Source organism: Myotis myotis, unplaced genomic scaffold (assembly GCF_014108235.1).
Source record: "Myotis myotis isolate mMyoMyo1 unplaced genomic scaffold, mMyoMyo1.p scaffold_m19_p_1, whole genome shotgun sequence".
Classification (NCBI taxonomy): domain Eukaryota; kingdom Metazoa; phylum Chordata; class Mammalia; order Chiroptera; family Vespertilionidae; genus Myotis; species Myotis myotis.
In genome coordinates, this window is record NW_023416313.1 from 53,912,037 (window position 1) to 53,926,781 (window position 14,745).

A 14,745-nucleotide genomic window follows, 5' to 3' on the forward strand; every position below is an offset into this window, starting at 1 on the left:
TAGTTTAAGACAGTAGCTTCTCACCCAAGGAGGACACAGTCTGTAGTGCCATCTTCACTTCCGGCCAGGGAGGATACGTTAGAGAAAACCCTCTGCCAGGGAGAGCCAGATGCCTGGGAAATTATCTCCTGGAAACAGAAGTGAGACCTACCCGAGGGTAGCTCGCCTGCACGGAGGTCAGGATTGCACAAGCAGAGGCTCCTGTGAGTCTGCTTCCCCTTTCCAATAGCAGGAATTAGTGGGGTTTCTTGTTTCTGTTCCACCGCTGAGGGCTACTTATGTGTGGGTGGATCATTTGCCATGGGTGGGGGCTGAGGGTGGGGGGAATTTGGGGGAGGAGTACAACTGTCTCTAGATCCAGAGAAGCTAAATTCAGAAATGACCTCAAGACACTCATGAGATCCTGGATCGTGAGTTGAATGTCTTCACTGTTACTACCTCCCTTTGAAAAATGAAGAAATGCCACACCCAATCGGTTCATTCTGAAATGTTCTCTATGCACGTGAGGTGTTTCTCCTTATAGTTGAGGTTACTTTCTGCATTTACCCTCCGGCTCCTGTGACTAATGCCCTCTCCTTTCCATCCTCAAGACACTGCTGCATCAATTGGTTCCTTTGTTCTCAGCATCTTCAAACTCTCTGGTCCTCGCTACTGGCTCGTTAGCTTTGTCTCCTTTTCCAACTTTCATTTTGTTTGACCCCTAAATAGTAGTGTTCCCCAAATTTCTCCTTTCACCTGTTTTCTCACCTTGCTCTTTGTGGCTTGTCTCAGGTTTACATTTACTTTTAAGGCTTTAATAACTATATCTTTAGCTGGTCACTCCCACATCATTAGTATGGTGTGTTATACTAATACTTAGTAATATTACTTTATCAATAGTTTAGGAGTTATACTAAAGTAGCAAAAATGTTGCTTTTAAGAAGCACACAAAATCCACATATTGACAAATTTTCTTTTCTCCCTTGGAGCAAAACAATTTGCTAACTGAGGCATTTGGTAACATAGTATTTTTTAATATATTTTTATTGATTTCAGAGAGGAAGGGAAAGGGAAAGAGAGAGATAGAAACATCAGTGATGAGAGAGAATCATTGATCTGCTGCCTCCTGCATGCCCCACACTGGGATCGAGCCTGAAACCAGAGCATGGGCCCTGACTAGATTTGAGCTGTGACCTCTTGGTACAAGGTCAAGACTCAACCACTGAGCCATGCCAGCCGGGCAGTAACACAATATTTTAATTGTGTGTGTTTGTTTCTGTATGTTCTAATTTGAAAACAAAGTACATGTTAACTCTGGATTTCAGTCTGACTTATCATAGTAACATGTTGTATTAAATGCTTTTGAGCTACTTTTGAGCACAGTGCAATGTTTGTTATTGACTTCTGCTATGAATGAGACAAACCTTTCTAAGTCATTAAAATACATATGATTCATATGATTTCTCAAAAAAATGTGAAGACAGGGAGGCACAGAGAGGTTTAGTAACCCTATGCGTATCACAGAGTTAATGAGTGCTGGAGGCAGCATCTTATTTGGGCAGTTTGGCTCCAGAGTCATTTGGTAGTTACATATAAACTGGACATTACATCACCTGATGCTATAAATATTCTACATATCACACAGCCTATGTTTACCAGCAAATAAATAATAACTCCATTTGATGTGTGAAAGTACATAATCTCATTCTTTAGAGGCTTAAAGATTTTTAGAAACACTTTAGTGAGCTAAGAGGAGCATAGAGAAAAGAGCCAGAGAAAACATTTCCCGACCAAGGTCATGAGGGCTCAGGACTAAAACCAGAAGAAGGAAGCCAGATGTGTGGGTAGATTTGGGCCGGAAGTTGCACAGACAGAGGTTTTCACTACAGTCTTAGGACTTCTACCTCAGCACAGCTCCGCCCTCCAACACATCTCTGCCCCTTCTAAGAAAATGAAACAAGTCTTCCAAAGGGCATCCCCTGTGGCAACAGGAGCAGAAGGTGCTTCACGAAGCACAACAAGGGCACGCAAAACATTTGCAAACCTGCAGGATGCTTCCTCTGAGACACCTGGACATCAGCTTTTGATAACTGAGTCCAAAACCCCTGAAGAGATAACAGGGGGCGGCCCTCAGAACAATGCCAGATCACCTCCATGACACTAGGGGGCCTCCAGACCTTCTCCCACAGGGATAACCTTGGGATTTCCAGAGCTAACGGAAGACGACAAGCTCCGACTCAGCCAGAAGTGCGACCTTTCGTTAGACACCTTCTGCTGGCTCCACGTGCTGACTTCAGGGGCTCTTCAAACGGAAAGGGAAAGCAGGACTACCCTTTCTGTCTTTGTCCCACCTCTAGAACTGCTTCCGAGAAAAGACTGTTTGGAAAAATTCTCTCTAAGGAAGCCAAATGGGAACAGATCCCTAACCAGGAGAACAGGGCAACCCTGTCTTCCCCCACGGAAACAGGTGCACGCTTCTGGGGGACCAGCAAGCCACTGGCAGTGGCCTGCTGCAGTCCTGGGCACAGGCAGCCATACTCAGGTGCTTTCGTGGCAAGCTGCCAGCTCAAGGCTGAAATTAATTAAAGGGCTCCTCTCGCCAAGGATAGTGGCCGTTCTGACATCTCACTTGGAGACTGGAGCTCGCGAAGGTTCAGCTTCGGAAGTGCAGTTCTGCGTTTACCACGTTTGATCTCCCCCATGGGAAAAGCCAAGCGTCCGGGGTTGCAATGATCACGTTCAGTGCCAGTTTCCTTTGCCAAAAAAACAGTACCCTCTTTTCCTCTATCCTTCCCCTGGGGGAAACTCCCACTGAGTCATTTGCTGTGTTCTCTGCTTATCTTGCAACTCCACACCAGCGGCACCACTTCTTTTACAACATACGCAGGCAGTTCCGCAAGCCTGCATAGTCTGTGGTTTTAAAGATCATTGCATTTAGGCTCAACCTCAGAGCAGGACAGAGCATGCGGTCTCCTGTGCCAATGCTTAAAATGCTAGCAACACTAGAGTCATCTCACTCGTTACCATGGGGCAGGCAAGTCCTAGATTTAAACCATCCCCCAGCCCCTGACTCGGAAGATGGATAGTCCTGGCCACCAAGTGAGAGAGCCCAGGGGTGCATGTACACACGGCAGTGGTAAGAGTGTAGAGAGGAAGGGTAGACAGAGTTAGCGTCTCTCCCAGGGAAGGCTACCTGCATCCTTTTCTCTGCTACCCAAGCATTGTTTATAGTGATTACAGAACTCACCTTGTTGTGATTTATCCAAGCATAGTAATGCTTCCTGCCGCCGCCACCAACGAACTAGAAGCTCATTCAAGACAGGGATTCATTTGTCTTTTATCATCCAAATAAGAGACTTTCAATATTTATTTTGGTCTGAGTAAATCCAAACCTCCTGCTCAGCCAGGGCCTAAAAAAGAAGTGAGTAAATTTGGTGTGTCCGTGGGAAGGCAGGTTGGAGATGGAAACAATTTATAACTTACACCTGGTTACCTGAAATATTAGGTCAAGGAAAGAAGGGAAGGAGGGAGGGAGGGACAGGCAGAGAAAGCTAAATAGAGAAATGAAGAAAATGAGAAAAAAGAAGAAAAAAATTTTGCGGAAAGTTATTGATGCTGTTGTATGAGTTCTTTATCAAACAAACAATCCAATTAAAAAGTGGGCAGAGGCCCTAGCATGTTTGGTTCAGTGGATACAGCATGAGCCCGAAGACTAAAGGGCCCTGGGGTTTGATTCTGGTCAAGGGTGTGTACCTCAGTTGCAAGCTCGGGTCAGGGCTCATGAGGGAGGCAACCAATTGATGTGTCTCTCTCACATTGATGTTTCTCTCTGTGTGTCGCTCCCCTTCCTTTTTACTCTCTCTAAAAAAAAAAGGGCAGAGGACCTGAACAGACACTTCTCCCATGAAGACATACAAATGGCCAACAGATATACAGGGCGGAGCAAAATTAGGTTTACAGTTGTTTGTATTAAAAATAATACAATAATTAATAAATAATAATATAAGAATATACTGTGTTTTGCATACTCACAACTGTAAATCTACTTTTGCGCCACCCTGTATGAAAAGATGTTCAACTTCACTAGTTACTAGGGAAGTGCAAGTCAAAACCACAATGAGATACCACTTCACACCTGTTAGGATGGCTATCATCAACAAGACCGGTTGGAGAGGTTATGGAGAAAAGGAACCCTGGTGGGAATGTAAACTTGCACAGTCACTATGGAAAACAGTATGGCAGGTCCTAAAAAATTAAGAATAGAGTTAACATATGACCCAGCAACCCCTCTTCTAGGCATCTACCTGAAAATTTTGAAACATGTATTCGCAAAGATATATGCACCCTTATGTTCATCGCAGCATTATTCACTGTGGCCAAGACATGGAAACAACCAAAGTGTCCTTCAATAGATGATTGGATAAAGGAGATGTGATACATATACACAATAGAATACTACTCAGCCATAAGAAAGGATGAAATAGCACCATTTGCAACATGGATGGACCTTGAGAACATTATGCTAAGTGAAATAAGTCAGTCAGAAAAAGCTAAGAACCATATGATCTCTCTCAATTGTGGAATATAAAACTGAAACTCATGAACACAAACAGCAGTGTGGTGATTTCTAGAGGGAAGGGAGTAGGGGGAGAAGGAAGTCCTAATATAAGGTGACAGGAGAAGATTTGACTTAGGGTGATGAGCACATGGTGCAATGCACAGATCTTGTAACATAGAAACCCACACCTGAAACCTATAGGTTCATGTTGACCAATGTCACCCCAATCAATTCAATTAATAAATATTTTTAAAAAGAAGTAGCTAAATTAACAGTGCTTTTTGTAACTTTAGCTTGTGACCCTGTGCACCTGGACTTGTGAATTCTCCTGAAGGCTCAGGCAAGACACAAATTCAATAAGACACAGTGGCAGGGGGGAGGAGGTACACCCAATAGCCTCTTCCTTTACATAAGGAGGAGTTATACCAGATATAATCTCTGGTCACTTCCAGCTCGAAAGCTCTGTGATCATTACTTGCTATGATTGAAGATGGCGGTGGTGTTAATAGTACCAGTATTTCATTTAAAGTGCTTTTTTTTTTTTTGAGGAGCTACTATGTTCAAGTCTCAATTAACATCAGTGAATAAAACAGATTTAAAAAAAACTGTCATCTTGGAACTTATTCTATTGATGGGAAAAAGAGATGTTAATATACAAAATAAATGAATGGCATAGCATCTTAGAATGTGAGGTGAAAAAAATGGGCAGTTTGGAAGTTCTTTGAGCAGAAGCAGGTGGCAATTTTAAATAGGGTGGTCATTGAGAAGGTGTTGATAAGATGGTATAGCTGTATCACTGTTGAACAGAGATGCTGCAGACCTTCCCCCTTCCCTCCTCTCCTCCTGGCACTGCCCCAGCACAGAAAGAGCTCTTCGCACTCATTTGCAATGTTTGGGATAAGGATGGGTGGCTCTGGATTTCATGCCCTCTCCTTTCAGCTCTACTGCCCAGCACTGGTTTTTATCATTGCATTTTCCATCCCACTCTCCTGAGAGGCAGTATGGTGAAGGGGTACGAGCACAGGCTCTGGAGCCCGATTTCTGGGTCCGGGGTCCCAGCTGCACCACCCATGAGCTCTACAAGCTTGCCCAAGTCACTTAGCCTCTCTGTGTCTTACTCATCTCATATGAAGGATGAGACAAACAATGGTATCAACTGTTAAAAAAAAAAAAAAAAAAAAAAAAAAGAGGCCAAAACCGGTTTGGCTCAGTGGATAGAGCATCGGCCTGCGGACTGAAGGGTCCCAGGTTTGATTCCGGTCAAGGGCATGTACCAGGGTTGCGGGCACATCCCCAGTAGGAGATGTGCAGGAGGCAGCTGATCGATGTTTCTCTCTCATCGATGTTTCTAACTCTCTATCTCTCTCCCTTCCTCTCTGTAAAAAATCAATAAAATATATTTAAAAAAAAAAAAAGAGAGAGAAGACAGGCCCCAAATGGAATCACTTGTGCTAAACCCCACATCAGCAAAGACTTAATTGCAGTTTCAACCTCTCCCAGGAATGTAACCTAAAATCTGGAATTGCATGGTCAGCACTAGTGCATTGGAAGGTGACCTTGCCTGAGACAATTCACTCTTCGCTAGTAACTTCCATTTCCCACCCCCTTCTGCCTATAAAGGGTTTTCATTTTGCACAGCCCTCTGGAATGCCTTCCTATTTGCTAGCTGGGATGCTGCCCAATTCATGAATGGTTGAATAAAGCCGGTAAGACTTTAAATTTCACTCAGTTGAATTTTTTAACACAACCAGTAGAATTATTCTAAGGGCTGAATAGGTGAACGCGTATGAAATTCTTCAAGCAGTGTCTCCGAGCTGGCTCTGGGCCTTGCAATGCAGCCATCACACTGGCTCCCCAGCTGTCTTATTTAGTGGTTGGCTTGAGCAATGACTTCAGGAGATTACAGTAATCATCAGAGTGCAGAATTAAAATAATAAAGAAAAACAATCAATGTGGGAGGAGAGAGAGGGGCGAGATTATTTGGCCTGTACAGATCATTTATGAAAACAAAAGAAAAGCACAGAGCTATGCAGCTAAATCAGAGGTTGCAATTAGCTCAATTGTGGAGTGGCTTGGTCCCATTTTGAGCAACAATAGCAAGAGTGATCACTGTTAATTGAGGTGAATTAAGTATTCTGACTACTTAGCTTTTATAAGATTTGTAAGCCAGTACAAAGATCCAATTTTCATGAATGCTTCTCCATTCTTCATATGGATTCATCTTTTATTTATTATGCTTCCTTTCAGACCTAGCACACTTTTCTGTAGACTAAGAAAACTACATAACTATGTCTACAAAAGCTCATCCTTCGGAACACATTATGTAAAAGTAAATGTGTATATGTGTGAATGAGCACACAAGCCTATTTTTAAATAACTATAGCCCAGTCTTGATTATGTAAGATTCTGGAAAATCTGAAAGGAAATAAGAGGAGGAAAGGAAGAAGAAAAAGTTGCTGTAGTGTCCTTGAGACTCAGTAGTAATATAGGAGCCAAGAAGAAAACTCTCTACAAACACAAGGGAAATTCACAATTTACCAGAAGTTCACTATAATATCTTAAGTACTTGAAAAAAAACCTAGTGAAATTAGAGTGGTGATGACACAGCTGGACAGAGTACAGTTTGTGGTATTTACCCCACACACATACACGCACAAATGCAAAAAAAAAAAACAAAAAAACAAAACAAAACAAAAAAAAACCCAAAACAGTATATTAAGTATGATTCTTAAATGCCCCTTTTGCATGTATAATTTGCAAGATTCATCAACACTCCTTTAGTTCTGCTACCCCATTACACTATTTGGCAGTCTGGAATTGCTGTGGCAAAATCCATGTTTTATTTGTAGCTCAAAATAGTTTTTTTTCTGGTGTATATGTTAGGGGGTGCTGCTGCTAATTGTTACTGTTTCAAATATATCCTAAAATGTGTATTACATGGGCAGTTATGCATGAACCATTGACTAAGGACATGTTCTTGAACCTTGTTTTCATGCAAATGCAGCTGGGATAATTACAGCTCAAAGGGGATTAGAGCAACATTTTTCATGACATTTGCCCTTAACTAACTCCTTCCTATTAGCAATGTTACTGCTGCAGACAATGACTATATTATACAACCTTGGATCTCAATGTGCTGTTTATTTTAAAGTGACAGTGACAACCTCAGCAGCTGCTGGGAGAGAATAATGGGTGCTCTAGCACTGGCAGTGGTGTAGTTAGCAGTAAGGCCTTATTCATGGACATGCCCACACCTCAAAAGGCAGGAGGTAATGTTATTGATGGGATTCTATTACTATACTGTAAATTTTATATCTAGTCAGCTGTTAAATTAAGGCCACTACATATGCTTGTGAACTACACCTAAACAACAACAAAATGATTAAAATATATTCCTTGATTCTTGCTTAAGATAGGAACACACAAAAACAGGAAATACATTTCTTCTGATCAGAAGACTGTTTTCTGTACCCAATTTCAATCCTGTAAATCATGACTATTTAGTCTGAATTTGAATGTGTGTCTTTCCCTTGCAAAATTTCAAGATCACAAGGCTAAGAATAAAAAATTTCTAGGCTAGGGATATAACGTGATAACATTATAGAGGAATCACCATTTTTCACTCTATTCAATTATCCCCATGGCTGCTACACTGAAAGCGAGGAAGCCCACACTTCCATAGGACTCTGTATTTACCATCCCAAACCCTCCACCCATTGAAATGCCTCCCTTCAATGAATCTAAATGCCACAGGCCCATTCTACTCACAGTATTGACTTTGGCCCATTTATAAAGAATATTTACCTAATAAATGATGATGCCAGTGGTCAAACGGGGCCAATATTTACATTTAGAAAAGGCAATGATTATATGTTTATTTGAGGGACAGAAATATTTTATATTCTGTACCTCCAAGAATGGAATAAGGTATTTTTACCTACCTGAGAATGTTCTAGGTGCTGGCATAAGAAAACATAACAAGAGTAGTCTCTTCCACTCCCTGCCTTTCCCACCTCAAGCCTTCTTCTGGAGTGCTTTGGAGGAACAATAATACTAGCCCCAAGCTTATGAATTAACAAGCATAATTAAATGTCTACTATGTGCTTAAAATTATGCCAGGTACTTTCTGTGAAGACACAGAAAAGTATGCTCATTTTACTACTAGGAAGGTTTTATGTTTCATTTATTAAGCAATGCTTTGCTTCTACAGAGCTGGAACCTGTCCCAGGATTGAACTTGAGTGCATTCTAATTGTTATAATTGAGAATTACTAAGAATTAGAGACCTATACAAACATATTTCTCCAGTGCAACTAGAGTTTAGTTTTCTCTAAATACTGATGCCAGCTCAAGTCCACTGGTGTGCTTTCCTGAATATTGTTAATATTGTTGCTCTTTTAGAGCAAAGAGATAAAGTGGGACTCAAAGCACCAAGGCTCAAATTAGTCTCTATCTGCCCTGGGTAGAATTATAAAGGAACATCTCTCACTGAGACATTGTTCTAAGAAGTTTACATGGATCTGCCTATTCAGTTCTCACAGCAATTCCATAGGCCAGTGCCATTATTGTCTCATTTTATACATGAGACAAATGAGGCCCAGAGAAGCTAAGCAATCTAGGCAAAATTGTAGAGCTCATGGGCGGTGGAACTGGGACTCCAGTCCCTGCAACCAGTCTCCAGAGCTTGTGCTCTTAACCATACTGCCTCTCAGGAGAGTGGGATTGGAAAATGCAATGATAAAAACCAAAACAGGGCAATAAAAGCTGAAAGAAGAGAGCATAGAATCCAAAACCATCCATCCTTATCTCAAACATTGCAAATGAGTGCTAAGAGCTCTTTCTTTGCTGGGGGAGAATAATAGGAGAAGATAGAGGGATGGAGAGAGGACAAGGGGAGGGGGAGGGAAGGAGGGAGGGAGAGAGGAAAGGAGGGAAGAAGGGAAAGAGAGAGAGAGGACAGGCTGCAGTGCTTTTCCTCTGTTCAAAGTGATACAACTTTCCTTCCCATAAATTAGTGGTCTGTGTTGAAAAAAGATATAACTTTGCAATGAGTATATAGCATCCTTTATCCAGCAGAGAGCCCTATAGCAAGTCAGCAAAAACAGCTCTCTGCCAAAAATGAACCTTCATAGCTTCCAAAAAATCTATTTAGAAAGCAAACAGCATTTGAATTTACTTGAAATGATACCCTTTTCTGTGACTGCTCCAGAACATGGGATTCTGTCCTTCTGGGGGAACTGAGGAATTTCCTCAATGCTGGCTGGGTTGATTTGGACTTTGTACCCTTTCTCAGGTCATGGGAAGAAGTCACCATGACCTACCAGCCTGGAAATTCTGCCAAGAGGTTGAGAGTCCTGGGAATCTGCCCAGCCAGCTTCGTGGAGGTCAATGAGCTCAGTCTAGACATTAAGTATTAGTCTTAAAAAGAGGAAGACAGATACGATATAGTTTCAAAAGGCTGAGGAACCAACTGTGAGTAAATATTTTAACCACTGATATACTATCTTGGGCTGAGTTTTCCCAGGAACCTATTCATCAACACTGATGAAAAATTTGAATCTTCTAGTAGCTCATTACATTCTATATTCTTAATTATCTTTTCCTGAAGGAAAATTACCTTGTCTATGTGAATGAAGACTTATGTCTATTAAAAATAAAAACATCATGTGCTAGGCTAAGAGACAATATGGGCCTGTGCTGTGCCCACTCATACATCACTGGTGAACAGAGAGCGACACATACACATACACACAAAAACAGCTGTTTCCCTGCCCCCTAAAAAAGTTCAATAAACTAATGATAGCTGAATTTTTTCAATAAACTCTCCAACCTGAGGAACCTATTTCTAAGGCTATAGGCAAGGATTCTGGATGGGACTCCAGGTTACCATATGGAGATGGAAGTTACAACAGGGTAAAATAGAGCATTTTGATGGCAAACTGAAAAACCACTGCTTTTCATTTCCAAGTAATTTGTGAAACAAATCTCTAACCTTTAACCCATCCCTGGGATTCATCTTATCCCTGACCCTCACCCCATCCATCACCCTCAGCTGTCCATCACCCCTGGCCTATCTCTGGCCTATGCCCCTGGGGTGGGAGTCAGGGTCAGGGCGAGGACAGGGAAGAGGTGAGAATATCTGTTTTGCACATTACCTTTAAATTAAAATGCTGGAAGTTCAATAGTGCTATGTCGGAATATCCCTACAGGAAAATTACTGAGTCAACGTATCCGGGTGCAAATAGCTTGCACTGAGAAATGGAAAAGTATCAAGACACAAAAAGATATAAATATCAACGAACATAAAACAGGTGGCAGGAGGTGCCGTGGAGCATGCTGAGGCTCATTCTCTGCTGCTCATCCACCCAGTACACACCTACCATGTGTCAACTCTAGTTCAATAGTGTGGGCTGGAGAGGTCACAGAGGAAGAAAATCAGAAGATATGAACTAGGTCTACCCTCTAAGAGCCTGCCTGAGTTAATATGTCCCTAGAGTAAGCCATTTCAAGTCTTGGCATATTTGTTTTTCCTCTATAACAGTGGTTCTCAACCTTCCCAATGCCACGACCCTTTAATACAGTTCCTCATGTTGTGGTGACCCCCACCCATAAAATTATTTTCGTTGCTACTTCATAACTGTAATTTTGCTACTGTTATGAATCCTCATGTAAATATTTGATATGCAGGATGTATTTAGGCGACCCCTGTGAAAGGGTCGTTCGACCCCCAAAGGGGTTGCGACCCACAGGTTGAGAACCGCTGCTCTATAACATATTAACAATAACAATTTCCTTGCAATAGGAGGCACTCAATAAATAATCATGAATGAATGCATGTATATCCCCTAGATGTTTTGAGGCTTTCCAAATTAAGGAGTGAACTGGTTGGTCTTTGGCAGAAAATAAGAACAGGTGATCTTACAACTGTGTAAGGTGGTGTTTAGGTAGTAGGCCTTGAGATACTTGCTGTCTCTGGCTAAACACTTAAATCCCCACCCCTCCCAACACCAGCTAGCCATTAACATCTTATTTTAGTGTAGAAATTACCTTGATAAATAAAACCTGAAAATCAATATTCTTTTTTCAACAACTATGAAAAAGAAAAACAGTGCTTTTTAGAATAAAATGGTTTCAAAATGATATCACACTAATGAACAATCATGTATATAGCAAATCCATTTATTAAATAAATCTTTATTGAGTTCTTACTACCCGTGGGATATTATTTTATTGTTCCTAACTGAATCAGCCATTGTTCCTTCCCTCTAAGAGCTGACTTTTTAGGGGAAAACTAGACCCATAAATTAGCAGCTAGAATCCAATGGCAGAAGAAGATGGCAAAACACTAAAAGCAATGGTTTTGGTATCCAACTGCTGTTTGACCCAGTGATCTTACTTCTAGGAATATATTCTAAGAAACCTGAAACACCAATAAAAATATATATATGTACCCCTATGTCCATAGCAGCATTATTAACAATAGCTAAGATCTGGAAACAGCCCAAGTGCCCACCAGTAGGTGAGTGGATTAAAAAGCTATGGTATAGTTACATACTGGAATACTATGCAGCTGCAAAAATGAAGGCACTCTTAAACCTTGCCACAGCATAGACAGACCTGGAGACGCTTATGCTATGCAAAATAATCCAGTTAGAGAAAGACAAATATCACATTATCTCACTTATATGTGGAATCTAATGAACAAATAAACTAACCAACAAAATAGGTCCAGCGGTATGATGCATGGAACAGAATAACAGATCTCAGTGGGAAGGGGGATGGAAAGGTCAGGATGGGATTAGCCAAAGATCATATATGCACAACCCATGGACACAGACAATAGTGTGGGGAAGGCCTGTGGTAGGGCGGGGAATGGGTGGGAAGGGACAAAAAGGGAGGGGGGCAGGGGAATGAGGGACATCTATAATACTGACAACAACTTTTTCAGAAAAAGTGAGGCACGGAACAGTTATGTAACCAACCCAAGGTCACGTAAGTATAAGTGGCAGAACCAGATTTCAAAAACAACAGCCAGATCCCAATAATCCATGCTTTTGGGAGCCAATCATATAAGTGTCCTAACAGAAATAAAGAAGGAAAAGCATTAGCCTAGTGGTGAGGAGGGGGGAAGATTCAGAAGAAACGTTAACAGACTTTATATGTAAATAACTAGGCAAAAATCAAAAGGAGGCAGATACTGACTCAGTAAAATGAAGAACTCTCTAACACTGTCTCACTAGTGAACAGTTAGGCTCATAAAGTTCCCTGTCAACAGAATATCCAGGTAGAGGCTAGAAGTCCACCTATAAATGATATCAATGGCAGTAACACTCTGGGAAAAGTGAGACTAGAGAACCCCTAAAGTCCCTCCTTCCTCAAAAGTCTATAATTTTAAGAGCATTCCATGGACCTCACTCACAGGAAGCAGAGAACAAGACAAACTCAGCAGAACTCAATTAAGATGGAGATCTAATGGGCAATTAAAAAACTATCAAGGTAATGAAATGGGTGGCATTCAGAACAGTGGGCACTCACACCACTAAAGATGATTATCTCTGCTACGTATTTCCATATCAAGAAAATTCAGAAGTGGAAACAGCACAGCAAACAATGTCATGGTATAAAATCCTAAGAAATGCCAAGTAACTAAAATATGAGACACTAATCAACTCATTATGCATCTGGTTTTCCATATCAATAGATGGCGTCAAAGAATTTATTTGAGTTGTTTGGACTGTGAAATCACTTCTTTCCCCTCAAGAAGGAGAAGATCTAGTTAAACCTGAGATTAAAGAGGCGGATAAAAGTGCCCCCTGGACAGCAATGGCCAGGAATTAGACACGCTGCTACTACTGTGGCAGGCAGTCTTGAGACGTGATCCATTACAGGGGTGTCTTCCATCAGACGCCAGGGAGGCTAATCCTTTTGCAAAGCATGACAGCTTCTTAAACTTGATAGTGGTGAATCCAAACCAGATTTTATGCTATACAATCAGCTTTCTTTTGCAATACAAAATCATTTTTATATTGTATTGGGTATTAAGTTCATTAGATTTAAATTTGCAAACAAAGATGTAGATGCCTGCAATGCAGCCTGCTCTGGACTCCCTTGAGGCTCATCTAGCAGAATAAAATGTCAAATAATAGCGAGATAGAAATATATTGAATCAGGGCTTCTCTATTTAAAAAATGCTGTCAAATGATAACAGTTTTCCACTTCCTTAAAGAGAACCATTCAAATTTCCATCTCTGAAGAAAGAAGGCTACAATGTGTCATCAGAACATTCTCATTGATACCATTGCTTTTCAAATGAGTGTCATCAACCCTGAAGCCTTTAGTACTCTGACAGCAGGCTGAAATTCTTAGAGGCTGACTTACCTTTTTGCAGTCAGATAAGGACTTCTCACTGCCCAATGTGCTGAAAACGGTGGTCTGCAAAACAGGAAGGTGGGAGACACATTAGAACCGTCGGAGTGTAATGATATTGGCCCAGACCTGTGCATCTCTAATCAAAGTGGGTACCACTTTCTGGAACCCCACTGCTTTCTCTGGAATTTAAAAAGTGTCTGCCTTTCACTGCTCCTGGTGCCACGCACACACCCCCAACTGGAACATTTATTATAGGCAACAATGACCCAGTGAAATAAAGATTCTTATTTATATTCATTTCACAAACAAGTTAATTGTAGCACAATTAGGTTGCCAAAGATCATACACCTCAGAAATAGACCAGAACTCAAAGACAAGTTGTCTGACTCCAAAACCCACCTTCTCAACCACACATGGTACTTTCTCTTTATCTTGAAGAGCTATGTCCAAAATGTTAAATGCCAAAAATCTTTCAAATGATAACTTTTATGAGCTGAGTGATGAATGGAGCTTCTCTCCATTCATGAGGTTTGTGACTCTGAACAGCAGTACCGTACAGGCTTGCATCTCATCTCCTCTTTCTTTAGCACTTCATCATCCCAGTGATTGACATATTTGTGTATCTATTTTCTTGACCTCATGAACTACTAGAAAGGCACTTAAACATTCAAGGCCAGTTGAAATTTACAAGTTTGTTACTTTTGGATTATCCTATGAAGTGTTCAACTGAGCTATGGTCAGCCACATACATAGTATTTGCTTTTTTTTGTTTCAGTAAATCTTTCTTTTTCTTTAATTACAAAACTAATATGTATTCTTAATGAGTTAATCCCCATTCTA

At 41.1% G+C, this 14,745-nt stretch overlaps 1 protein-coding gene across 2 annotated transcripts in view; it reads right to left on the reverse strand.

The window, feature by feature from the left end:
- RASGEF1B (RasGEF domain family member 1B) overlaps positions 1-14,745 on the reverse strand; it is a 523,636-nt gene that overhangs the window by 333,352 nt on the left and 175,539 nt on the right. The window contains exon 3 of one of the 2 annotated variants that reach the window (XM_036337557.1): positions 13,915-13,968. In XM_036337557.1, the coding sequence (XP_036193450.1) occupies positions 13,915-13,968 (54 nt within the window). Of the gene's footprint in view, positions 1-13,914; positions 13,969-14,745 lie in introns of those variants that run through there. The other variant, XM_036337553.1, reaches the window with a different exon arrangement.